This window comes from Scleropages formosus, chromosome 16 (assembly GCF_900964775.1).
Source record: "Scleropages formosus chromosome 16, fSclFor1.1, whole genome shotgun sequence".
In the NCBI taxonomy this organism is placed as follows: domain Eukaryota; kingdom Metazoa; phylum Chordata; class Actinopteri; order Osteoglossiformes; family Osteoglossidae; genus Scleropages; species Scleropages formosus.
In genome coordinates, this window is record NC_041821.1 from 20,611,372 (window position 1) to 20,639,180 (window position 27,809).

General features: G+C 41.3%; 2 protein-coding genes across 6 annotated transcripts; both read right to left on the reverse strand.

Moving 5' to 3' along the window:
* Positions 1-5,530: 5,530 nt before the first annotated feature.
* On the reverse strand, positions 5,531-9,568 carry LOC108933671 (uncharacterized). 3 transcript variants are annotated; one of them, XM_018750869.2, is made up of 9 exons: positions 9,407-9,568; positions 9,240-9,273; positions 7,640-8,761; positions 7,469-7,528; positions 7,084-7,184; positions 6,942-7,000; positions 6,684-6,856; positions 6,341-6,490; positions 5,531-6,267 (listed from the first exon to the last, which is right to left on the reverse strand). In XM_018750869.2, exons 1-9 carry the CDS (start codon positions 9,482-9,484, stop codon positions 5,894-5,896), a joined length of 2,151 nt encoding a protein of 716 aa, XP_018606385.2. In that variant the 5' UTR covers positions 9,485-9,568; the 3' UTR covers positions 5,531-5,893. The 3 variants fall into 3 exon arrangements, with proteins under 3 accessions (XP_018606385.2, XP_018606384.2, XP_018606386.1); XM_018750868.2 differs by having other exon boundaries at positions 6,684-6,871; XM_018750870.2 differs by lacking the exons at positions 9,240-9,273; positions 9,407-9,568 and adding an exon at positions 9,017-9,093 and having other exon boundaries at positions 6,684-6,871.
* Positions 9,569-11,557: 1,989 nt separating this feature from the next.
* b3gnt2a (UDP-GlcNAc:betaGal beta-1,3-N-acetylglucosaminyltransferase 2a) lies at positions 11,558-26,560 on the reverse strand. 3 transcript variants are annotated; one of them, XM_018751014.2, is made up of 3 exons: positions 26,306-26,560; positions 17,943-18,030; positions 11,558-16,244 (listed from the first exon to the last, which is right to left on the reverse strand). In XM_018751014.2, the coding sequence occupies exon 3, from the start codon at positions 16,221-16,223 to the stop codon at positions 15,024-15,026; it is 1,200 nt and encodes a 399-aa protein (XP_018606530.1). In that variant the 5' UTR covers positions 16,224-16,244; positions 17,943-18,030; positions 26,306-26,560; the 3' UTR covers positions 11,558-15,023. The 3 variants fall into 3 exon arrangements, with proteins under 3 accessions (XP_018606530.1, XP_018606528.1, XP_018606529.1); XM_018751012.2 differs by having other exon boundaries at positions 26,222-26,560; XM_018751013.2 differs by having other exon boundaries at positions 26,117-26,560.
* Between the last annotated feature and the right edge of the window lie 1,249 nt (positions 26,561-27,809).

The following is a 27,809-nucleotide window of genomic DNA, read 5'->3' on the forward strand; positions in this document are numbered from 1 at the left end:
GTAAGACCATGCGGCTGTATAAACGGGAAAACAATTGTAAACAGCATGCTGAAGTACAACCACAACACTGTAACTTTGGACAAAAGCATATGTTAAATGGATAATAAAAATAATAATACAAAATAGTCATATTAAAAAGACTAAAAAAATGGGATTTCACAGTGAGATGAATTGCAAAACTCAACTGGATGGGTGGTGATTAACAGCAGAAAATACCTTGAAAGCTTAAAAATGAAAAGCCTGGCAAGAATAGGCCATCTTCAGAAACAAAATCAAAGCTGTCTCTAGTTTGACTTGTATGAAAATACACACAAGCCAAATTCCGAAATGTGGAGCTACTATTGAAAACAACCATTTCAACCACTAAGAGGCAGTAATAACACAGCTTGTTATTGCTAACAGAATGTTAACGCTAACAGAAAGTGGCTCACAAAAGAAGAAAAATGTTTTCAATGACAAAGTTCAAATGAATTTTTCAAAGATAAGAAATCTGCAGAAAACAAGAATTTTGCCTATTAATGCAATTTCTGTACAAAATAACATGTACAGTTATTTCCAATTAACCAGAGTTATATTTTGTCAAAAGTAACAGAAAAAAAAAACACTCTGAAATTTACGTTGTACTATTCAGTAGTAAAGCACAAGCCTTTTCCCTTCCCATGTTGGTTCAGTCCTCTCTGATTTTTGAAGAAGCATCATGCCCGTAGGAGCACTCACAGCGTGCACTGGATGATCCTGCTGAAGGGACAATTTATTTTTTAATCAGAATACACAAAAGTAAAAAAGGCAGGCCTTGGTAAAATGTAAATGTTAACATGATAAATCAGTTACAATGATTAGCTAGCATCTATGAACTGTAAAGCAGGTAGCTGCTATGAAAATACACATGACAGTTTTAATTACTTTTATGAGTCACATTAAGGGGCAAATAGCATTATCTGAGCTATCTAGTTAATTTGTTAAACACTTTTCCCAACAAAATACTCTACTCTTGTATAAGAAAACAAAAATCTGTAATTACATTTTTTTTAATTTGTACAAATAATATCTCTTAAATATAGTAATTTTAAATAATTTTGTTCAGCTATTGTCCAAGTGTTTTACTTATACTTTACATATTTAGGCCACTAAATTGCGATTAAAATTCATCCATACTGTCACTCAAACATTGCAAAACTGTAATATTGCTTGCTGCAAAAAAAAAAAAAAAACTATTGTTTTGTTCTAGCTTTCTGCAACCATAACGACATTGTATTGTTCAGTAAATTAACAGCTTCTATAGCTCTCCGAACACCAATATTTGCAATGGTCAGTTAAGGTTTGCTGTAAAATGATACAAGTGGAGATAAAAATAGGTCTTTTAAAATATGACTAAAAATATTTGAGTGTTTGAGCTAATCCTTCAGTTTAGGCTTACAAATACTGGCAGTGATTCCACTCTTATCAGTCTTCCTTTAATTTGTGCAAATGATTACTGCTGCAGGCAGCAGTTTTCAATTATCATTACTGCTAACGGGTGCAGTAAAACTGGTTTAGAATTAAGTTTACTGCCAGCTCTGCCAGATAATAGAATGATATATCAGCTGATCTCACAAAAGGATGGGAAGAAAAGTGATGGTTAGGAGCACAGACACCTTGGGTCATGATCAGAAGAGTCAGGAGCAAATTTCGGTGAAGCTGAGAAATTTCCAGTGGCTCCAGTTCTAAGCATCTCCCATTCCTCCACCATAGCAGAGTTACTGCCTTCCCTGTGCAGATACCCATAACCAACTACTTTCTCTGCTTTCAGCCCGATTACCTCTTATGCATCAAGAAACTTTCAGTTACGAACATAAAAGGAGGAGAGGGTGCTGGACTTGAGGAATATATGGGGAGCATAATGCATCCTCCTGACAACATGGAACAACACTAAAAATTCTGACTTCATTCTGGCTCTTTATTCTTATTCTTAAAGACTGAAATATCTGTCATCCATTCAGATCCCTCTAAGATATGCCATATAGACTTCCACTATTGCCTTCAGAGAGTATGTAAGAGCATCTCAGGCTCCTCATGGCCTCTACGGAGAGAAGCATCTAAGTTAAGAGTCACATGTATAAGCTGGGGATTCATCGAATAACAGCCACAAAAAGAACTGAGATAGCTTATGAAAATTCCTGGGATTGCAACTCTAAAGGTGCAGAATATGCACCCAGAAGATAGTGTGAGGCTTTTGGGAGTAGCAGTTGTCTGACAGATGCTTGTGGCATTGCAAGTACATGTGCTGTACCTTGAACATGATGACTGTGATCTCACAGTGCTCAGGAACAGGCCACCCTTCTATGTAGATTCTTAATTCCAGGCTTCCTGATGTGAGACTGAAATAATTTGAAATACATACTTTTGGTTAATATAATTTAAATCTTCAAATCCTTAGTTGTTTTAATTTGGATTATTCATTTGAGTTTATCTGATCCTTTTGTCCTAGGTGCTAGATTCCTACAGCGCTAGATTCGCTACACTAAGGTACTTACAAGTATCTATCCGTCCATAGAACGGATGTATCCCACACAATCATACACTGAGGGACTTTGTTTCCTTGGTTGCTTAAAAATAAAACAGAACTGGATAACAGGACAGAGGCAGAATCAATATACAGAGAAAACATAAAAGAAATATATAGGTACACAAAACAACTCCAAGGCACAGGTCTACAATATTTAGCAGGGGTGGTAATAACTCCCTAAGAAACTAAGATAGAGTCAACAGTTCACCTGAAACATGTCTTCAGACTGTGACAAGAAATCAGACCACCTGGAAAAAATTCAGGCAGACACAAGAAAATACAATTTCCACACAGAGCCAGATTCAAACCTACCTCTGATCCCACAAGCCATGAGTTGTGAGTAGTAATACTGAATACCAGCAAATATCTATATAACTGCATACTTTGTTACTCTTAAAGACATGGCATAAAGATCTAATGCAATATAATTAATGATGATGTAATGCAAATAGGGGGGTGCAGTGGCGCAGTGGGTTGGACCACAGTCCTGCTCTCCGGTGGGTTTGGGGTTCGAGTCCCGCTTGGGGTGTCTTGCGACGGACTGGCGTCCTGTCCTGGGTGTGTCCCCTCCCCCTCCGGCCTTACGCCCTGTGTTATCGGGTAGGCTCCGGTTCCCCGCAACCCTGTATGGGACAAGCGGTTCAGAAAATGTGTGTGTGTAATGAAAATAATCAACACATCTACAACAGCTTAAAGGATGCAAAAGTCATCAGTTCAAAGAACATATGCTATCATTTTTACTATTAAAAATTGATCTTATAATATATAAAATGCAGACAATAATACTCAAAACAAACCAAAAACCCAAAGTACAGCAACTAAATCTGTTTCAAGGTTATTAGTCAATAAATAATAAAAATGATTTTAACAGATTAAGCCATCTGTCTGTCTACGCAGTGTGTATGAAAATATTTTTAAAAATGTAAACATTAAAAACGCCACCTATGCGACATGTTGCAAGACTTCTAAGCTTTCATCTCAGTACTGCATAATACATGACCTGCATATTTGTTCAATACATCACAAGTGCAGTTTTTATAGTGAATTTAAATAGAGTTAAAGATGAAGGTAGTCTGTTGGTTTCTTAAAGACATTTTCATGAATTAATTGTATTTTCATTAATCCTCCGTGTCAACAACTTCTCAAAGATAACAAAAGCTCATCGAAAATGTGAGGTATGCTACAGTGTACACACACTTTTTTTTCCCAAAACATCTAATGAAGTTTGTTCATATTCTGTTCTATAATTTAAAAGTGTCATCTTTCCAATATGCCTGGATTTTTAAAATGTATGCATATCCTCACTTAATAAATGCTTGTCTACATCTGTGTTACCACAAATGTACACAGACACACTAGGGCAGTTTAAGAGTCAAATCTCACACGAAACAAGTCTTTGGATTATAAGAGAAAACAACATGAGCACTAGAAGAGCATGCAAATTCCACACAAGCTGAGCTGGATTCAAACCTACACTCTAATAGCCAAGGTGCTATAAGGCAGATCTGCAGAGTCACCATGTCATCCTACTCAAATACAACAAAGTCATTTATTCCTTAAACATACATCCATCCATCCATCCTTTACCAATGAGCACCTGCCCAGTGCAGGGTTACAGTGGACTGGAGCCTATCCCCAATGCATACAGTGGGTACACAAGTGCTAGCTGCTGCACCACTGAGCTTTCCTTTATGTTATGGTTGTGTTCCTCATTTTGGGTGTCTTAAAAGTTCTCAAAAAACGACCACGTAACAACACCCGGCTGAGAGGAGCCTGCTGACTCTCCCAACCCGTGCAACATAGAAAAAAAAACTCTTCTAAAAAAAAAAACCCTGCTGTGGCAAAATATCGTTACGGCGTCCAAAAACAAGTGAGCAAGGAAGGAATAAAAGAAATTTTCAGAAGCAACATACTTCTAAAATCCAAAACGGCAGATACTGGCGCTACACACAGCATACTCCAGGTGACGGTGTGGTTTTGACTTCATCATGGGCGTAGTTAACAAGCCATGCAGCACTGCAAAAATTTAAGTTGTACTTGCATTTGAAAGACACGTATGAGGATTTATAATACTAAGATCGCCGGTATAAATTATAAGTAATATCTCCAGTGGCGTTTCCTTCTGTGGCACGAGTCATTGCCTCAGCGCTCGTTCGGCGCTAAACTGTATGACCCCGAAGCTCGTGCTACAAGATTTCCTAGTTTTGGCGCCGAACGAGCTCTGAGGCAGTGGCTCGCACCCCAGAAGGAAAGACCACTGGAGACATTACTTATAATTTACGCCGGAGATCTGAGTATTGCGGACGGCTTCTTGTTACAGCTTTATCGGTGTCTTTCTTCCAGGACTTATTACAAGCTCACACTTCTGGGTCTATCATCATGTCACCTGAAGTTTTAAAACCATTACACGCCTGCTAGTGGCTCCCATCATATCAGTTCTCCAGTTGGTGTTTATGGCCTACACACAAAAATCTTTTCATCCCTTCTCAAGGTCAGGTACTGTGCTCTTCATAGTGCTGGTAGCACACTACTTCGAGAAATAGCTTGAAAGCACCCTGCTTGTTGTTTTAGTGTAGAATTTGTACCCTGCACTTCCAGGATAGGTTCTGCACCCCCACAATCCTGGATTGGACTCCTTTGGGAGAATACACACCTCCGCCGCAGAGGCGGATGAAGTACAGATCACATCAGTGGCCTAGCAAAGGAAAAGCCACTTGAATGGAGTACTGCTGTGTTATATAGAGGCTGTGGCAGGAGTAGGATTATGCTTACACCTGCAGACACTCACTTTATTACGAACACTAGAAGCTAGACCTCATCATACAGTTAAAGCTTTCAAACAGTTCAAGACAAACACCACTCCAGCACCCAGCTGTATCGCTGCCCTCACTGAAACATTTACATACCAAACAGGCCATTCACAGCTCTACAGTAAGCAGAAAAATACAAAGAGGCTTTTCACAGGTCATTTTTATTTCAGTGACCAACTCCATGCAAACATTTCTTCCTGAGGAAGAAAAAAAATCTCCTGTTAGTGAAAGTAGCTGGACAGTTATCAGTATCACCTGCAGTGCAGGCACTGAATCCTATCCCTCCTCTGGCAACTGCACAAACTGACAGTGACAAACTTATGTCTTGCATTCAAATCAAATGACAGTCAAACAAAATCCAAGCTAATAAAGTGAAAGGCTCTGGGTCATTTTCACCAATCCCTTAACCATAAGTTATACACAATATTTATAAACAATTTGCATAAAACTGCAAAATAATTATAGCAAACAAAAATGGAGGTGTTGTGCCTGCCAAAAGAAACGTGAGCACCAACAGCAAACTCAAGGAAGCATGGTGTTACAGCTTAACACCCTCATTCGGCTCCCTGCACCTCACTGAATCAGAAGGCAGGAGAGGACCGAACTTCAACAGGGGTAGGCCAACAGAAGGGAAGGAGTCCTTGGCATTGCCCCCACGGTCTTTCGGATGTCGAATCGGCGGGGGGGGCATATTTGAGCCATTGTTGCTGTAGTTCCCGTTACCATTTGTGTTGCTACTACTCTCACTGTCACCACAGCTGTGGCTCTGGCATGGTACCAGAAACACTCCGTGGTGGTGTCGCCGGTACATCACTCCCATGATGCACAACAGCAGCAGGAGGAAGACACCAAGTAGGAAGCACAAAGCACACAGACCTTGCAGGAGCACTGGAGATATGGAACGAGTAGAGCCTGGGAAGAACAAAATCACACCCATTTAGAAACACCTCAGTCACTTTTAAATGTAACTGCCATCAGCTCTTACCTTCAATGTCCACACAGTCTGTTCCTCTGGAGTGGAAACTAGATGCACCTGTGAATCCTGGCTGGCAGTGGCACACATAAGAGCCAAACTGGTTGATACAGTCAGCATGGATGTCACACAGAACCAGCTGGGTTTCACACTCATTCACATCTGGTAGAGAAAACGCAGTTTCAAGAATGTGATGCTTGAGTTTCACTGCTAAAACAAATTTTCCAAAACCTCACTGTTGTAAACGGTTTTAAGCCAAAAGGAAGCCATCTGAAACATCTGGTAGAATGTCATGTTGTATTGACAATTCAAAAGGAGCACAAAAAAAGCTCCCATTTTAAGACAAAATCCTCACCTTCAATGGAGACAGAAGCCACAAAAGTTGAATTGAACCGTCTGCTGGGACCTAGTCTCACTGCCTTCCTCAGCAGCTGTTTCAATGCTGAACTCACAATCTCGTAGATTTGTTCACCCTCAAAATCTTCAGCAAGCTGCAACCACAAGATGAGCAGCACACCAGCATGTAGCCTGCAGGCAGAAAGCCTTCCTTAGGTCACTTTTGCCCTGGAAGATCACCCCTCACACACACATTTACTACATTGAATAAACATACTTCTTTATTCTTTCGAAGGATATGGCTTTCAGTTGGTTAAATCTTAATTCATCTATGATCTGCAAAAGAAAAACAGAAAAGGCAAATTTGCCACTCATGACAAAGATATTGGTCAAAAGGTTAAATGAACGAACAAGCTTACCATTGTTTCCACAGAAATCTTGAGTGACTTCACAAAATGCTCCCAGTTCTGAATCTTACCCAGATTTGCATAGACTTCTACAGCCACTTCAAATAGATAGTCTGACAAGGGTAAGAAGTTGCAGATCATACAGAACATCTGGAAGAAACTGTACTTAAATGTAAAAGTTTTTACATCTCAGATCACCTAAAATGTCATTGTTGAAATCAGCTAAATTACACAAAAGGGATTGAGGAGAGTTAAATCAATGTAAGGCTTTACAAAGTGATTAGATGTTTGAGAAATATTTTACTGAAGCAAGTTAGGATATTTGAGTGCTAATACTAGAGCTCAGCTCCAGCACCTCAAACATACACATAAAAACATGTTTTTTTTTTTTTTTTACCTCCGGGTAAGTGCACTAGCTGACTTGTATTTCTGGAGTATCTCTGAGACTGTGAGGATACTGAAGGATGAAGAGAGAGAGGAAAAGAAAAGAGGAAAAAAAAATTCACAATGTGATCATACACAAAACAACATATCCTTTAAAAACCAAAAATTCTCCACAACCCTATACCTGTCATCGGTTCTGTAATCTTTGGATGCTGTCCAGCATGTGCTGTCAAACTGGTCTCACTTCCACCCGTTTGTCCACTCTCTAGTAATGTTTGCACTGGAATCGAGGTGCTATGGCCCACGGGAGGTTCCAAGGCAAGCTGATCATTCCAGTTATTATTCAAAGTTCTTGAACTCCATGACCCTGCTTCCACATTTTTCAGATCACTTGGCAACCCAGACCATTCTGCTGGTTCAGACTGAGGGTTGTGTACACCAGAGCTACCGTGCTCCAAAAAAGGTGTCTGCCTGTTAGGATTAAGCATTACAGAAACTGTATGCTTGGAGTTAATGTCCTCAATCCCATTAAATTCAGCTAGCCTTTCCTTAGAGTTCCCATCTTGATTGTGAACCGAGACCCCCAAATCACCCAAAGAGTTCTCAATATCATCCCATGTGCCTTCAGAATTCCACATGGCTACAGATCCTACAGTGTTTCTGACCTCCAACTTCTTAGTGTTGGAAGACTGAGTAATGGAAAACTTGCCATCATCAGATGCCGTCTGAGGGACTGTTGCGACCCGGCCAGATACAGGCTGTCCCATAAAGCCATCTTCTGGAGACAAGGTCTGAGGAAAAGTGGTCACAAGAGGACCTGTAACCATTTTCTTGCTTTTATCTAACAATTTAACTGATACCTTAGCTTCATTTGGATCCTTGTGTTTTCCTCTGTGGGGTGGTTCTTGGGCATAGGATGGTGCAAGTGCATGGTAGCGAGCATGGAAGCCTCGGTGTGGAGGTCTGGGATCTTTCCCAATGAGCAGAACAACATGCACCGTGTTGGAATGAGTCGTATGTACAGCCCTCTCCCAACACCTTTCCAGAACGCGATGCCTTCCAGAGCCTGGAGACTCATCCAGGTGGATCTGGTCATTCTTGAGGTGACAGGCATCAGCAGGGGTGAAATCCTCCAGCTCAAGATGGATACGCTTCCCAGAGCCTACTTGAATGGTCCAGTTGCACCACAGCGGGGGACTGGAGCACAGGTAGTCCGGGGAGAAGAACTCACCACTGTCCCCACGCAGCACATGGTGGCAGCTCCGCAGAGCAAAGAAGGCATAACCTTCCTCTCCATGGCTACTTTCTGGCAGTGGAAGCGGGTCGCACAAACAACACAGTGAAAAGAAAGGTCAGAGCACTATTGCAAGAGATGAGGAAACACAAAAACAATGACATTCATAGCTTAAAAAAAGGGCTACTGTTCAGATCTTTCAGCACCAACTTGCATCCTATGACGATTAATTCTGTCTATGTTAAGTCATGAAACTTAAGCCTAACATGATGATCTGCGAAGCAATATGTGCAAAGATCATGTACTGAAGCAAACGCAGAAGCTCACCTATCAAGCAATAAATGCTGCAGTTCAAACTAACTAAAAGATTCAGACTCATTTTACAGCACACATGGCCAAGTTACATTAAAAAAAAAAAAAAAAAAAAAACCATCTGTGCCGATTAAATGGGCTGTATGCGAGCGCTAACACAACCGACGCGCGGCGTTGAAACGGTTAAAAAGCTCGAGTCGGTGCTGTGAAAGGGCGCGCGCGCGTGCGCACAGCTCACCTGCGCGTTGCTCCGCAGCACGTGGACGCGCCCGCTGAAAAACACCACAGTGACGAGCTTAATAGCTCAAACGCACTTTTAACGGCAAAAAAAGACGAAGGTGGCGAACACACACATTTTATTCTCTTTCAACACTGTAAAAGTTATCCTAAAGAGCGCTTACTTACCGATATTTCGCATTTTATGGTCGACACCCGGACCGCTAGTAAGACTAAAAGTGCAGTTAGGAAACCGTTGTAGGACATTCCAAAGCGGACCGTTTATTCGAGATATTTCGCTATGCTCTCGAGCGCGGACACTCCAAGGCTTTGTCAGGAGTGGCGCTGGCCTTCCGCTCCTCCTATAACACTCACGTGAAATTAATACAATTAGCCAATTATTGCGAAAAAAAAAAAAAAACCGTTTCCTTCATTGCCCTGCAGGTGGCGCACTTAGCACCGCATTGGCAATTCCGTTGAGAGGCATGTAGAGGTGAATCTGCACCTTATTATTGTACAGGTAACGTGCAGTAAGTATACCACGTGTGCATAGAAGGATGAAATAATGTATGGAGTAGTAAACACTAGAAATATGTGTGCAGTTCAATGTTTTTGAATGTCTTTGGAAATTTTGAGGTCAGTAGGACTGCAGTGTTTTGCTGGATTTTTCTGTTGGAAACACTTAATCCAATGTAACAAACTCATTTCTAAGTCTTTTAGTCACTTAAGTTTGGCAGCACACCCAGGTAGACCCCCAAGGTGATCTTGGGCAGTGAAGGAGCATGGCGCGCAGACCGTAGACCTGATCTCTCTCTCTCTTTCTCTGTCACACACACACGCAGAGGCCTACAGCTGCTTACCCAGCAGACAGGGAAGGGCCAAGACTGTCCTGACCCCCTTCTCTCCAACACCTCATGTTGGAGATTCTATTCAGTGTGCTCTCATGTTGGTGAAGTATCGATCACATGACCTTTGTTGTACGTGATGTGTTCTGATGAAGCATGTATATAAATAAATGTTCTCTTCCGTTTTAAGAAAACCGATGGTGTGAGCGTGTACTTTGTTACCTCCGTTAAGTATAATCTATTTACCACTTCTCAAACGCAGAGATGGCTGCGCCAACACCTCACCCATCCCAAGAGCTCCAGAATAAAAACCGACTCCAGGAGAACCTGGATCAGTGTCCTTTTGTCCCACAAATCAGTAGTGGTTTTCCACTGATGTATAGAAGAGTGACCCAGTGTAAGTAGTGTGTCTAGCAGTGTAAGTCATCTTGGTGAATAAGGTGTGTGGGCTGATAATACATAGAGTTCATTGGAAGTCGCTTTGGACAAAAGCATCTGCTAAATAAATGTAAATGTTCAACTCGGTGATGATGTCTTTCACCGATGCTACATTTCTGTTACCGCAGAGTGGTGTGCAGGGAACATGATGGCATAAAGGGTGCCCACAGCTCCTGAGCCATTTGATGGGTTTTGGCTTCGCGTCCAGCTCAACGGGTGTGGAGGTTGCATCATTCGTTCCATCTTTGAACCTTCCAGATAGGCATGGAAGAAGGTGCCGGCGAACCGCTTCCGTTCCTGTTCCTCCCCTGCCTTGGCCCCTTTGAGTCGGACTCAACTTGACATCAACTTCCATCTCTGCTGGAATGCACACCATAATAGTGGTGATGCCAGAGAAATTCCAGCCATGTGCACCCAAAGTATTTTTTCTAATTCTTATAGTTTGAAGGAACTTACATTTAGAATTGACACAAAGTGGAGACAGGAAGTCCAGGCCTCTGAAGGTAGTTTAGTCTGCAGCTTTCTGCTGTGTTCCAGCGCTCTGATGAATATTAGTCATTATTGAAATTTTTTGAAATGATTGGCATAATTATTGAATTATTGCATGGCAGTGCAAAAATGTAATGTTAAGGTACTTTGTGCGAGTAACTCTTCCCTTGAGCTCTACACAGAATACAGAAAGCATTTTTAGAATATTGCATGGTTAACACTATCATTCTTTTAATCTGTTTTCAAGATTACTGCCCATACCACATACAGTAAAAATTTAAAGCACCTGAGAAATAGCATCTTTCATTAAATTGCATTGTTTGGGCTGCAATGTCAGAGAGCAGTTGATCAAGCCTGAGCAGAACACTTTGTATTTTTGGTAAACGTGAAAATGGCATTAAAAAAAAAAAAAAAAAAAAAAAAAAAAAAAAAAGTAGTTTGAGTATTCATCAAAAAGCCAAAAAAAGAAAAAAAATTGCATCCACACAAAAGTGCTCATAATTTATTTGTAATCATAAAAAACAAAATCCAAAAACTTTTCTACAGTCAAGTATCAAATACAAAATACTGCAGTTTTCATCCATTTATTAAAACGGCAATGAAACTGAATATGAAGCATGTACATGAGACAATTGGACAATTTCTCACAATTATTCACAAGTCAGCAAAACTGCTTCCAAAGCAACATTTAAAACCCTAATGTGTAATTCTCATATATGAGCTGTAATACATGATGTACTGAAGATTTTTTTTTTTCCCCTCCTTTTAGTACAAACATTCTTTCCCAATCCAACAGAGCACAGTGAGATATCAGTGCTGATAAATCAGTGCTAACACAGCCACCTTTACACCCATCAGTGTACAAAAGTCCAGACATTTCACCACAACAGACAACTTGGGCAATGACTGACAGACTCCCGCAATCACTCTTTTCAGATACGGGTGCCCTGCCTGCTACAAAAATGTGTTGATGTCCCCTCCGCATTCAACAGCAGCATTAAGAATGGATGCCCACACAGTCCACATGGGAGTGGATCTCAAGCTCTGGTCAGAAACAGCCTTATTTGTGTACTCCAATCATATAGTGGACTTTTCAGCAGTTCAGGCTGAACTGAATATACTGAACAATGTACATAGTTTAACTGCAGAATATAACACATAGGCAGCACAAATTGGTTAGTATTGCTAAATTACATTTTTAGTATGCAGTCATTGACAAATTTTGTTGAAATAGTGTCCAATTTGTTTACGATTTAGATTTTTTTTTTATATTGACAATGGGTACATTAACTTGGGAGAAAAAGAGGGAACGAATTAAAAACAATAAAAGGATGTAATGGTAAAGAAATCGGACCATTTTGGGTTGCAAAGTTTACAGTAATCACTTCTGTGTTACCATTAGCAATAAGGCTCATATAATGAAGCAGCATATTAGACCTTTGTAACAGCAATGTAGTTCTGTTTTTTCTCTTTTTTAAAATCACACACTGGCTGATATGATTTTAAAACTAGGCACTTTCTCTGTGGTCCGTTACATATGATTGCGTAAAAGCTTTTAAACCACATGACAAGCATGTAAAGAGGTGCAGCAAGAAGGGCTTCCATCACAGAGATGACAATGTTTCAGTACAAATTATGATGCTAATATACTCTTTTCCAGCTGGGACCAGGAGTCAAAAAAGCTCCTTTGAGTCCGCCTAGAGGTCCCCACTTCTTCCTGTGGGCTGAAAATTATTACTCATCTTTAGCAAAGCAGAGAAACTACAGAAAGCTGTTACTGTGAAGTCAGGGGACACAAGTAGCAGTAGGTACAGCAGACAAGTGGATTCTTTGTTCCTTCAATACACTGTGCGTCACTTGCACAAGTTAACATACAGAAGAACCAGTGGTGAAATACTATATTTGTAATCTTACTATCGTTACATTTAGATTTTTACACTGCATTCACGCAAATCTTACTTGCAGATTAATAGATTATTCAACTGTTTCCCTTAGAGAGCCACAGAAAATATGGACCCTATCCAACCCACGCTTCTTAAAATTACATAAGAATCATCTCCTCTGAAAATTCTTTTATCAAAAGGAGGAAAATAAGTCTTTTGAGGCACATATGGAGCAGACAATTCAATGTATAAACCTAAACTGCTAGTTGAGGTTGACTGGCGACTGGTGCAGCAGATGACCGGTGGAATGTCATTCTGTCAAGTTACTTTTGGATGCTTGTGTGAGAGAAGAGACTCCAACACAGAGGGATAAACAAAAAGGAGCACTTCTCAATTTTTGGACATTTATTATTACTATTTTTATTACAGTGATGTGTGTGTAGTATATAAAACACTTTTGGGAATAATTCAGTCATCTATCCAATGCAATAAATGTAATAAAGAAATAAGTTGTCCCAGGAATGTAAATTCAGACCAGAAGATATCTTCACCATACTGTTGCTCCTTATTCCATTATGTTCACAAGACATCAGACTGTGTACAACAGGCCAAGTTGACTTGGATCCCTCAGAACAAAGCTGAACTTTGGCTTTTAACTGTTAAACATTCAGCCAAGGTTACCTTTTACAAAGAATACATTACTAATGACTATTATGTGAAATTATGAAGAAAAAAATGGGTGGAGAAAACGAAATACAAATGATGTGGGGCACTAGAAAGCATTGTGTTTCAAAAACAGGACAGGGGATCAAATGGCCACAGGTCTGCACCTTTGCCTAGGTTGTTTCAGAAAACAATGAATAAAGTTTTCTGCTAACCAAATAAATACAATAAACAAAAACACAAAACATTTAAAAGTTACAGTGATCTTTAAAAAAAGTTCTTTACTGAATCTATATTTCTGTGACTAGTTTGTCATATAATACAGTTGCATAAAAATATTAAACATTGGCATTAATGTGCGCATAACATTTTAAGACACACACACACACACACACACACAGTCTCTATATGAAGTACAGTAGACTGAGAACACCTGTCCTTGACCAAAAGAAACCTACAGCTTAGAACAGGTCCAATGCATGAATCCCACTACATAAATCAATGTGGACAATTCAGGAAATTATACAGTTTTCAAGAGGGGAGGAGGAAGGGGGAAAAAAAAAAAAATCATCAAATACTGTCACAACTTTTCATAAATCATAGACTTTAGTGACTAGGTGTGGAGTCCTGCTTCTAGCATTCCATGCACTATGCCATTTTTGTCCCACTTGAGCTCTGAATTACTCCATGATTGTAACTGACGGAAGTTCAATATTCACATCCTGTTAAATCCTGTAAACTAAAGGCACTACTTGAAATCACACTATGGAATGACTTGTTACATTTTACAAAACTTACACACCAGCATAGTGCTGACTAAACGTTCATTTATTTGTGAAGTTACTGTAACAATTTCACCTAGGATTATGAATAGCCCTCAAACAATTAAATACTTGATTAAGAATATTAAATGATCATTGACTAATTGAAATAGTCTATTTAAACTGGGGAAAAAATGTTCAATAATGAAAACAATAATTGGAGACATTCCATGAATAACTAAATTGGTTTAATACTATTGATCTAGTGCTTAGTTAACATATTTGGTCTCTCACAATTTCAGTGCTGCAAATGCAAGAAGTCAAATTCCAGGCAAGGCTGAGTTCAGCTGCAATGAAAATCATTGCCTCAGGTCCAAGAGGACCAGGATCACACAACTGACCTTAGTGAATCTTCTCTGGAATTATAACTGCTGTTAAAGCAGCTCTCACACAGGTACTAGGCCTCTCCCCAAAACAAAACAACGTATAAAATTTTCCAAGTGGCTTCCATGTAAGCGAACTGACCGCTACATAGGCGGGACCAGACTACATGAATGCACAAAAACCCCACTGTATAAATAACTCTGCCCGATATAGAATTTATGTTTATAGTATTTATGTTTAATCACAGCACATTGGAGTGAACTACACTAGTTATCACACTTAAAGAGCTGAAGATGGACAGTCAGCTGAGAGAAGAATGAGTCTTCAGAATTTCTGCAAAGAATTATTGACAATTTAATTCAGGGTCATTCAGCCATGACCAGATTTTAATCATCTCCTGTGGAGTCCTGCTATGCACCAGAATTAAGCTCTTGTATGCACACGGGTTGTTTTTGTACTTCTCCTCAATGTCAAAAGTTCTGAAACCCTTGTGCTTCTCGGGGCTCAGTCCCAGCTTTTGGAGGCACATGCCTGTGTAGACATCATCAATGGGGTACAGGCAGACCTGATGGGACACGCTGTGTAACCGCAAGGCCAAGTCACCGGAGTACAAGAAACCTCCACCTCCAGCATATGAGGGGTACTGCCCCACAAACATGCTATCTGGGATGAAATATTTGAGCTTCTTGTCCCGGTGTGGGCCAGCATTGGTGATCACATCCCCAACAAAAAGATCTTTAGCCTTGTCTGGGGTTAGGGTCATGAGGAAATCCATCATGCGATGGGTGTTGACAAAGACATCATCATCACCCTTAAAGACATACCTTGCTGTGGGGCAGCGGTGGCTGAACCACTCCAGAAAGAGCACCTCCTTGATGGTGAGATTGAAGAATGAGTCCCGGTATTCCCACATCAGAATGTCCTTGTGTTTTGAGCTTTCAAAGTGCAGCATCTCCGACAAGTCAGGGAAATGGTCCACGGCAGTGGTGGTGCCCAGGAGGAACACCGTCGCTACAGTGCGGTTAGCCAACCGGCCAGCTCGTCCCCAAGACTCACGAATGGCCTGCCGTCGGTCAAAGTGTGGCGCCAGAGATTTTATGGCCAGCAGCAGGAAAGGCTTTTTTTTGCAAATGTGGGGTTGGTCCAGCAACATGGGGTAAGACCTGCATCTCATGTACAACAGGAAGTCCTTGAAACGCTCCGGCAGCGAATTGTAGTCATTCACCTTCGTGATGACGCTGAAGTCTGCATCACAAGAGTCTGACACCTCTGTGTCATTCAACCAGTCAGGCAGCTCAAGTCTGGAGCCATTTGTGGCCATCAGGATGGGGTTATAGATGTAGTCAAGCTTCTGCTGCTCCAGGTTCCAATAGGCTTTACTGGGCAAGGGCTTCTTCCAAAAAGACTTGGTGGGGACAATAACCTTGCTAGTAGCGCGCTTGCTCTGGCTGCTATTCCGGAACACCTCAGCCACAATGAAAATGAAGAGGTTCACTGTCATCATCACCAACAGAAGCTTCGTCTTCTTCCGTGAAATGTGCATCTCACCACTTGTCTCCACCTGCTGAGTATAGGGAAGAGGAGGGACAAGAAAAATAAGAGCTAGGGGATAAAGTAAAAACCAGTAAGATAAAGGATCAATTTGCCAAGGCCTTACATTTACATTTATTCATTTAGCAGACTTTTGTCCAAAGCGATGCACATCTCAGCAAAAGTCTTAGGGACTGGGCTCACAACACATCAATGTAGTTTCTCAGTCAATCTCACTTTTACTCAGGACTTCAAGAACGAGGCGAGTGCCCCCCTCCCGAAGAAGTCCTTATAGTTTTTTTTTTTTTAGGTCAAACTTTTTTTTGCCCAGCACCAAGCAAATATCATGTGTTCCAAATTCCAGCTCCCTCATGACACCAATCATTGCCTACAGCAGTTTAACACAGTTTAAGAGCTACAAATGAAAAACCTCTAGTTAAAGGCACAGACCAGCAAAATGTATTTCTGGTCATTGCCACTCTCTTAGCTTGGCAAATAAAATATTCAATTATAAACATCATACAGAATCAATAATATATTATTCTGACTTTATGAATAAAACTCATTCCCGAAAAATCCGTAACATGAACCGACAGTAACAACAACCTGCTCAGATGGGTGTTTATTTTTATTCAGCTAAAACAAGAAACTACACCCTACAAAAATATATGGGAAGGGGTAAGAAGATAAACAGTGAAGCATTCCTAGATTAGAAACACTTCCAAGGTCCCCATAACTAGGCCAGCACTGTGATACTTCAAAGTCTGCTTTATGACAAACCATTTAAATTAGCTGTAAACACAGCTCAGAAGTCATGCAGCGAATGTCAATGTTTTAAGGCTAACAGTTCCAAAAACATGAGGCCAGGAAAGCGTTAATATAGCCATTGCATGATGTCTGTGTGGAAGCCCAAATATCTTCTGTCCTACCAGCTTCAAAAATACTTTTGCAAATAATAAAGCACAGCTCCATGGCTATGTTAACAGATACATTAGATATATGAGATTTCCAAGGTTGTGCAAGACAAATATTAGCAGCTTAGTCAGCTTTCTGATCTTATCAGGACCACAGTGCAGTGGACACATTTTCCTTTCCTTAGTCGTACACCATTTAACCCAGTCAACAACAGAAGAGACATGAAGACAGAAGTGAGCAACCAAACAGTCCAACAAGAAGCAATTTCAGTCTAATAACTCACAGCTCATTGCTGTATCTCAGTAATCAATTTACATCAATGTCTTGGCTATCCTGTCAATCGTAATATTGTCTCATGTAAAGTAATTTGAAAAAGCCTAAAAGATAACAGCTGAAAACTGTCAGCATTCGGACCAATCCTCACATTTCTGTACCAACCATCATTACAAGAAAAAAAAACCTTTTCCAACAACTTCTATTCTATTTTCCTTGAAGATTTAAAATATGAAAAGAGGGAAGTTAAGACTGCTTATTCTTGTGAAGAAAGCCATTTCAGACTCAGAAAACCCCCATGGATTACTGAGGGGGTAAGGGCAAAGACTATGTAAGCAACACATAACACATTAAGTTTTTAAAATTGTCCCTTTTATGCTTAAGACCAGTAGTAGTACTTGAAGTTAAACTTGAGAGTTTGAGTTCTCAGAAGTGCGATTATACCAAGTATAGCATGTTCTAGCACTGCTTACAGCGAAAGCCTCACTGCCTCCCGCTGCCGGGAGTAATTCAGCTTTAGTAATTCAGGGTGAAGGTGCAATACCTGTTCTCAGGAAAACCCAGCCAGGTGGAGGTCCAGCACTTGGTCCATCCAAAATCCACACTTCAGGGTCCTACCCCATTCTGACCATCTGTGGAGGAGTTAAGGACAATCACTGAACCCAGACATGACTGTAACCTAAATGTAAACAATAAAAGTCTAACCTTTGTGTTGCAATGCAGATTAAACAGTGGAAACTGTAAGCGCTGCTCACAAATAATTTATATAGTTAAAAGCACACACACGAACATTGTGTGAAGTTCCAGGACAAAGAACATTCCATACCCAACAGGTTTCCTCAAATAGCAGTTGAGCCCCTGGCCCTGCAGGAGAGAAGGTGCCCTCCAATCTTTAAATGACCTCCAAGACTGACTTATGAGAAAGTGGAAAAACAATGACCACAGAAATTGTGCCCCAATGTTCCAAAGTGTGTTACCACCCTCTTCACTAATACACAGGCTCCTAAAGCTGGAAAACAATAATTTGTCTGGACGTCATCACAGTATTAATCAAACCGAGATTTGTTTCCCTGGGAAAGTACAAAGTCACATGATTGCTAATAACAGTACAAAGAGACCCTGTGTTCATGTATACAATGCAGAAAAGGGTGGTGCTTATATTTATACACATATTGAAAAGAAAATAATGTGGTGGCTCCTTTGGATACCAGCAAGAGACGTTTTGTAAACAGGAACAGTTACCATACCACCTGGCACACACAAATGGCAACGCACTGTCACCGTCATCCTTTTCAACAATCACTTGCAGATTTTCACGGCAAAACCACTTAAATGGCCACAAATGAACATCTTAAACACTTGATTGCTTGTTTTTTTTTTTTTTGCACAATATACCGTGAATACCTGATGAATTATTACATTCGATATAAATTTCTAATAATTCATGTACTGCTCAGATGCATCATTGGTAGCAAGCCCACATGGATCTAAGGCCTCAGAGCTGCAGTATGGAGGCAAATGTCTAACTACACCTCAGCAAGAAGCTCAAGTACAATCAGTGTAACTTCCAAGAGCACAGTCTGGACGTGCAGATCACCGATGCGGCTCCTTACAGCCATACCTGGCTGGCCGACTGCGTTAATTAGCAGTGTATGTCTGGGATTCCTCCTCAGAACATGTTTGGTGTCTGTTGTGTGGGTGTTTCTGGTTTCTTGAACATCAGCTATGAACTCTACCCAGGCTTCTTTCTCTGACTCACAAAGCATCAGACTTTCACAAAAGGCCCGGGAAATGTATGAATTTGAAAGTTGAGCAACAAGTTCACATGCGAGCAGGGACATTCTAATCTAGGATAATCAACTATGACAGCCTAGTCTAGACCTGCCCTTGCTTGACTAAAGAGAGACACGTACTCTTTTTCATATCGTTTGAAAAATGTAAATGGCTTTACTGGTTCTACTCAGTATTACCTCCTAAAAATATACCTGAAAGTCATAGTTCTGTGAGAAAAGAAAAGGGGGGGAAAAAAAAAAAAAAAAAAAAAAACACCACAGGACAGGGTAGCAAAGCAGTAAGGGGCACGGAAACACTGTTAAAAAGAAAGCATGCTTTGCCGCTATTTTAACAATCAGCATTAGCCAAAAGCCTCAACAGTCCAACTTGATGTCAGCACTGTGCTTGCTTATAAAGTAAACTTAAGATTTGAGACTCAAATAGGTATTTGAAACAATCTGTGTTCTCTCATCGTGACATTTAATTCTCCTTGGCCTGTCCAAGATGTAACTGACATAACCTGAGCTTTACAGCTTATCACCATGCTGACCAAGAGGATTTGAATGAAGATACGGTTTTCTGCATCATTTACGTCTCATCCAACTGCCGTAGCGCAGCCTGTCCATTTGGCGGCAACTCTCAGCAAAGGCTACGTTTGAATGGAGTCTATTATTAGCTTGTGTTACAAAGAAGAGGCGTGTTTTGACAAGTGCTGTAAAAGTCAGCCCAGATCAGACCGCGTTCCTCATTTCTAGGTTCGCGCTGCCTTCTACTTGAATGCTCCCAGTTGTTGGGAAACCCGACAGACAACAGCCATCCCTTTGCTCAGGAGGCAGCAGCTGCACAGCGACTCGTTTGGCATCACACACCGATAAAAGGTCAGCTGAGGCAACAGCAAGCTGTCTACCTGACCGCGGAGAGCACACCCGTACAGCTGGCGTGTTATCACCAAGCTGGGTCCGCATCGGCTCGTGGAGATGTTCCTGGGAATCGCAACGGATCCCAGCCACCATACAGCCCCTCCACATCCCGTCCATACCTCCACACATCAATGTGAATGAACAACTCAGACAAGAAAGGCATGGCCACTTTGTGCTTTGTTAAACATTGCTCAAGCCTGAGGGCGCCTAATACCAAAACCGAGACATTCATATGAAACAGCAGGCTTTTAGCTTTTTCTTTTAATTTATAAAAAATAAAGTGTCAACCTAAGTTCTAAGAAAAAGAAGAAAACAGTGATACACCTCAGTGGTGAAGCATATTGGTGTCATATTGATTGATCAAATGCTGTAGTTAGATTAAAAATTAAAGTGAAAATTTTGACCAAAAAAAAAAAACAAAAAAACTCAGTGCTAAGAGTCAGAAGTTCAATTTGTCCTGCTCTGCTTAAAAACTCAGATGCCAAAGAACTTCAACCTTTTTGGGTGAGGTTTTGAATTTCAAAAGTTAATGTTGAACTTCTCTCACATGACTGGTCCCGATGCTAAATAACCCAGCAGCAAAATGACCAACAATCCTAACTGGCCAAAAATTAGTGAACCTAAAACAAAGATTGACAGAACTACAATATCAAAGTAAATCTACATAGCAGATTTCTAATACAGTTATAGAAAAAGGAAGGAGATATTGACCAGTTTCTTAGGAAATCATCTTCATTACCACATTCAGGCTGTGGTAATGAATGAAAAAATAAAACGTTACTTAAAGGGACAACAGCTGTCTCAGAGATAATGTTGCTGAGACACAGGTCACTAAGATTAATAGTTAAACAGGTAGAATATTCAACTACAGCTAAAACATTGCATGGGGGGGTCATGTAACTAAGAACCACTGTCTGGAGAGGAACAATTCTGAGGCAAAGCTGCAGATTTCATGATTATAGGGCAACTCACACAACATAAATGGATGAACTTATTGCATAAGTTAACACTGTTCTATTCACACACAGTTAAACATATGCAAAAGTATGTAGACCTAAGCACACAGAAGTGCTAATGTTTATCAACCAGCTAAAGAGCTAACTTATTGCAGCTGTTCATTTGCTACCAAGATTCAATCAGTTATAATCTATGCCAACCCCTTAAGGCTAAATTCAACGTGAGCATTATTTTCATCCAATCACTTCTCTATAAAGCAAAATTTTTTCGAACCTCATTTAAAGCACATGGAAAAATAGGGGAAATAGTACAGCCATCTGTATACTTCGGAATGTTCCAGAAACAAAGGCGAACTTCATTGGTGATCCAACGATCACTGGAGGACAGTGCATGTTGACTTCTCCCCCATCTTTCCATTTAATTTAACAACTAAAAATACACACACTTTCAACCTGCTGTCAAAAAAAACTTCCATTTAAGCATTACAACTAAAAACTGTCACCTACGCTCACACGAGTGTTTCAATACAGACAATTTAATATGCTCATCGCTATCTTAACACCAATAACACTGCGTTAATCTGTTATTGGTATCATTTAGAACAATAAACTCCAAAAGCTAATCCAAGGCCTATTTTTACAGTTAAGACACTATGCAAACTTGTGAAAATTCACCAGCAGATGCATTACTTCTCACCAGGAGGTATAGTCAAGTATATAAACTGTGTTTATACCAATCTCATTTATGACCAATGGAGAATTTTCAGTGGCATAGCATGAGTCAGTGATGGAAATTAACTGCTTTCTTTACAACTCCAGACCACATATACACGACCTCAGGCATGCACCTTGCTTGCGACATACTAAAGCTTGTAGGCTCTCAATATAAAAACTTAGTCCTTTTGTATTTACCATCCCACTAATGAAGGAGATTATGTAGAATCCATAAGGGAAGAATTAAACTTTGTTGCTCTGACAGGTCCCAAAAGAAAGACAACGTTGTATTCGCACTTCCATGTCCCATCAGGCAAGGCAAAGCAGCATAGTAAACCAAGTTTCTGCAGCTAGAGTAATCCATACCACAAAACACAGACAAGGTGGGAGGAGACTGCCTCAAAAATAGCCCAGCTTCCATAACTTCAGTGAATTCACAGAATCTGAACACAGACAAGAAAATTCATTTTAAAAGTCACATGAACTATAGGGCTCCATTTTGGAAAGGTTCCCCATTTAAAAAAAATACATGAAGTCCATGGACAACTGTACAGTTCTTGCTTTCTTTAATGTTGCAAAATTATCTGAGCCTTTGAGTTAACTTCCCTTTGGGACCCATTAGAGTCTAAATGTATTCTTCTTGATTCTTCCATGCTTTACAAGCCCCCACCACCACATCCACCATGTCCAACTTTACTGCATGCCAATGGCAAGTCAGCCATGTGAGCAAGGAATCAGGCACTCGGGCAAACAAGGAACTGGTGCTTTTTCAACCTGCTACTTTCCAGAGACTTGTTTGGAATGATGAGATGCATTATATCCTAGAAGCCAAGTTCAGAAAAGAATTATATTTCACTTTAAAAATGTGTTTATTGCTTGAGAAGTGACTCACTCATTACCTTGATAGATTGTGTCAACATATTAATATTACTCTTACTTTTACTATACCACACCATTATCATACTTCAAAAAAAAAAAAAAAAAAAAAAACAAAAAAAAAAACACAGCATTCATATAAAACTACTGATTCTTCTGGAAAAAGAATTCAAAAAGTGGAGTAAGTCACTGATTTTTATACACTGTGGTGCCGACAAGAGCCAACGTGACAACAGCAATTTAGAATTAATATTATGATTCCAATAATATTTAAATATTGAAAGACATAAGTGTCTATATCAGTGTGTTTCCCCCCCCCTTTTTTTGCTTGGGAAGTGAATGTTCATTATTCCAATTTTCTATTTGACACCAGGGGGGTGCGGTGGCGCAGTGGCGCAGTGGGTTGGACTGGGTCCTGCTCTCCAGTGGGTCTGGGGTTCGAGTCCCGCTTGGGGTGCCTTGCGACGAACTGGCGTCCCGTCCTGGGTGTGTCCCCTCCCCCTCCGGCCTCACGCCCTGTGTTTCCAGGTAGGCTCCGGTTCCCCGCGACTACGTGTGGGACAAGCGGTTCAGAAAGTGTGTGTGTGTGTGTATTTGACACCATGTGTGTCTAAATATGGCATTTACTTTGTGAAAGGGTTCTATACGGTAATTTCCTGAAATAAGTACTGAGAATGTCACAACTCCAAAATACTACATACTATAATACCACTAAGAAAAAAGTATGACAATGCGTCACACAGAAAATGAGAAGCATGAAGGCTCAGCTGATGCTACCCGTTTTAGAACATTTGCAGAACATTTTAATTTTAGTTAAGCACATGTCAATGAAACGAATGACTGACGTAACATACAAACTATAAACTTAAATTCCCAAAGTTACACCACAATACTGGCATTGAGAAGCTCAATTACAGACAATGAATGTCACACGGAAGGTCACCAGGCATGAATTCCGAGGGCATACAGCAAACTGCCACTATGAGTAGAACCAGAAACCACTAGTATTCGGGGGGGGGGGGGGGGGGGGGGGGGGTTATTCAGCACTGTAGTTCAGAGTTGTACAATTACAATTGTGGTGAACTGAACAACCAGAAATTTTCACTAAACTAAAAAATGGTGCAAGAAATTACAGAATGGTTATGTAAGGGTCAAAAGCTGTCTCACCTCTGTGTGCCATATGACCTACGCATTCTCTCCATGATTTACAGCATACTGCGAAGGGGGTACCAGTCTGAAAATTGGCCTGGTCAACACAAATGACTGAGAATTTGCCATTTACAGAGCAAAGGAAAAAAAAAAAAAAAAAAAAAAAAAAAAAAAACACACACACACCACAGTGAACTGTAAGCCACAGCTTCTAGCGTCCTTATAAATAGTCTATGACTGCTCCCTTTAAACAATAATCAAACATGGAGGAGATCCTGACTCTGATCCAAGAGACAGTTTAAAGATGGGCAGAGAAAAGAATCAAAATATTGATATACATGACATTAATTGCATGGGTGCTTTGATAAACTACAACCAAATTCTGCTTCTTTGTTACTTCAATTTCTGTAACAGCAATGCGAGACAAAGCTCATGAACTAATTATCAGAAATTCTATATTCAGCCTTTGGCAGTTAAACAACCATTTATTCTTTGATGCTGCCACAAACCACTGAAAAACACTCTCTAAAATTAGCTCTGGACTGTTACATTCCACACAAGTACCAAGATAAACAGTCCGTGTTCACAAAATGCATGCATGTGTACACAACACATACCTAATTTCTCCACAGTATAACACAACACTATGAAAGATGGAATTCAAAGCCAGAAGGCCGTTTTTCTGGATTTGGGGAGAAGATAACGTGCAGTGAGTAAAAACAGCCTCAGTGACACTAAGTTCCGAAAACTACATGTTGAATATCATTTCAAAGAAAGGCTTAACCAAATATTTTCACATGTGTATACAAATAGTGACAGGGGCGCGGTGGTGCAGTGGGTTGGACCGGGTCCTGCTTTCCGGTGGGTCTGGGGTTCGAGTCCCGCTTGGGGTGCCTTGCGACAGACTGGCGTCCCGTCCCGGGTGTGTCCCCTCCCCCTCCGGCCTTACGCCCTGTGTTGCCGGGTAGGCTCCGGTTCCCCGTGACCCCGAATGGGACAAGCGGTTCAGACTGTGTGCGTGTGTATAAATAGTATTCTTGGTGAAAACTACAAAGATACAGAGCACCTACCAGAAAGCTGTTTCCCTTGCTCTTCATTATGATGTTCATATTTGGCAATACACATGTTAAGTTTAAAAATCAGACATATCAAATATTTAGGCTATAATGAGAAAACAAAAAAAAAAAGAGTCCTGGCTTCCAAATGTTTTACTTTAAAGATTCACTGTGCAAACAGAGTTCAGGTGGATCAGACAGGCGCTTCTCAGGACTCCTGTTATTGACTCACTCTGTTTACCTGTTCAAAAGAATTCATACATTGAGAACAGCACCTCAAGTGAACAATGTTAATTTTCTCCTTTAAAAGAACATTAGAGTTGACAGTTAATAAAGCAATTAATTATTCTGGTCCTTTCAGCAATAAAGTGACTAAGGAACTAATTCATTTCAACGAGTTTCACCAAAAATCAAGATGTACTGAGTTCACCTGTAACAGTTTTCATAAGACTGAAAGTGTATACGGCTGATTTTGGGTCGGTACCGTTTCAATAACACGTAATCTTAGCTCGAATGGAGGAGAAAATCATGAAACCCTGAGCTGAAAGAGAAGCACGAAGACAGAGGTTTTCTCCTAAAGCACAGCTGGAAGGGTCGCACAACCGCACAATATATATCCACACGCCCGAACGCAGAAATGTTTCGCACTACAACAACGGAACCGCCCGGCTGTGTGTGCGCGCGCGCGTGTCTGTCTGTCTGTGTGTGTCTGTTGGGACTGTTCTCACCGCGCGTGCGAGTCTGTTTCAAACCCTTCAGGTGCCGTAGCGTTTTTAAAAAATTTAAAAAAAAAAAAAAAAAAAAAAAAAAAAAACTGCCTAAAACCTACACCTACGTGGACACTTCGGGGGATAAGCACTGGCTCCGCTGGACACGGTTTCTAAAACTTTACGTAGGTGTTTTACACCCTCCGGTGCTCCGTATGAGCGATCGCACATAATAATAAACAGGGCGCGAAGCAGCAGAGCACGCGGCAGAGCGCGCACGCGCCGACTTCACACTCATGCAACCGCCCGAGCGCGGCGCGTTTCGCGGAAGGACTTTTCCGGCAGAACAAGTAATAATTCCCTCGGCTGCGGTACCTGACTCCAGCCACGAAACACGGCATTTTCTAACGAATAAACACAAATACCGTACTTTTATCTTGGGAAGGAAGCGAACCTGGCCCAAACTAAGCTCCCATCCGCCGCGTTCGAGGGCGCGCTGCTCCTCAGGAAAAAACTTGAACAACTTGCTAGTTGCGAGACGGTAAAACAACAATAACAACAACGTTACCTGGCTTGAGAAGAACTGGAAGTCAGTCAGTGCCGCGCTCCTCGCGCCCACCGCGAAGGCGAAAATGCCACTTTTACTCCATATTTACTTTCCGCTACTACTTACCGCGTTTCACACTCTATTTTACCCGTGTGCCACTCCGTTTTCTCCCCCCAGCTCATTCCAGTTGTGAGCCACTCCTTGTCACACCTTGTTCACTCAGACCGGCGTCGTCAGGTCTCCTCCGCCGCCGCCGTTCTCCTCTTCCTCCTCCTCGCCGCAGTTTAAGTCATCATACAAACGCCTGTTCGGTCATTTCTGTCGTAGCCGGGAAGGGAGGGAAAATCCGCGGCGCGCTCCGACAAACGAGCGCAGGCCGACGGAAAGGTGGAGTGGAGGGGGCGAAGTGCTGTGACTGTTCCTCCTCCTCCTTCACCGCCGAGTGCGATGTGGAGAGGAGGAGTCCTCGTCGCGTGACGCACCCTGCGCGTGTCTGCGTGGAACAGTGGGAGAAATGTTTGTTTATATATATATATATAAAAAAAATATTGTGTGGATATCGAGCGTTTCTCGCTGCTGTGACCTTTTTCAGCCAGTTCATCGCTCCGCGCGAGCTTTTATGCCCCTATTTTCCTTTTCGTGGGTCACTTCTACAGGTTGCTGCCGCACTACGTTCCCGAAGAGCTAATCCAGCACGCGCGCAGCACATTTTTTTTTTTTTTTTTTTACTCCGAGCTGTAGGAAAGTGCCAGAGGCGTAAAGTAAACTGGCAGTACACGTCTGCAGATGTCAATAATAAAAGTCCCCCTCTCACTCTCCGCGCGGGCCCGGCAGAGATGCGTGGAATCGCTGTGATGCCCTGGTTTTTTTTTTTTTTTTTAACCGCGTAGGTGCCTCACATTTGAGTGTGGATATTCACAGCACTGAACATGACTTTTATTTTTCAGGGGTGGAAAAAAAAAACCCTTCTCAGGCCGGCCACTCGCATTCCCCACTAGAGAGACCTGCGTGCCTCGCCTTCTCTGCTTTCTTTCTCGCTCCGTTCCTCTCTCTCTCTCACACACACACACACTCGGACACGCAAGACAGACTCTGCAACACACACTTGAGATGAGTGATGTTTCTGTTCCTCACTCCTTCCCTCTGTACTTCGTCTGCACTTGTGTGTTGTGTATTGTGTGTGTGTTTACTAAACCGGAACTGGGAGCGAAAGTGCACAGCAACTTGTGTGGTTCTTTCTCAGGATTACGCCGGTACCGCCGCTCTGGTTTCACTTACACGACATTCACAGATCTCTCGGAACTTTGGCTCTTGGCAGTTGCCAGGCCTGTGCTGACTTAGACAGTTGACTTAGGTCCAAAAGAGTGGTGAGTTGAAATGGCAGGAGCGAAGTTCTCAGGGAGGAGAACACGATCGAGCCGCAGCTGCAGCAGGACGCAGCTCGCAACACGCGAACACGTGACTGACAGACGGAGACCCTGGAGAGAGAGGCAGCCTTGTAATAACAACATTAGTAATCACCACAATGACACTTTGGAAATCTGGGCCAAAAATCCAGATGGAAAATGTTTGTCATGCAAATCCTGTTAAACTAAAGAAAACTGCGCAAGAAACGTGACTCATTTTGAGGGCAACGTGTGCGCTGGTCTCGAGTGCTGTACGCTATTTCAATATAATATATACATACTGCCATATATTATATATCAGTGCTGCC

What these genes read in the sequence shown, in the direction of transcription:
- LOC108933671 (XM_018750868.2), bottom strand. Translation starts at nt 9,484, where the DNA reads ATGTCCTACAACGGTTTCCTAACTGCACTTTTAGTCTTACTAGCGGTC. An exon ending in GCTAGTGCACTTACCCGGAG is followed by an intron (nt 7,185 to 7,468) that starts GTAAAAAAAAAA and finishes TACCCTTGTCAG; the next exon opens with ACTATCTATTTGAAGTGGCT. An exon ending in AGACTGTGTGGACATTGAAG is followed by an intron (nt 6,268 to 6,340) that starts GTAAGAGCTGAT and finishes TGTTCTTCCCAG; the next exon opens with GCTCTACTCGTTCCATATCT.
- b3gnt2a (XM_018751014.2), bottom strand. Translation starts at nt 16,223, where the DNA reads ATGCACATTTCACGGAAGAAGACGAAGCTTCTGTTGGTGATGATGACA.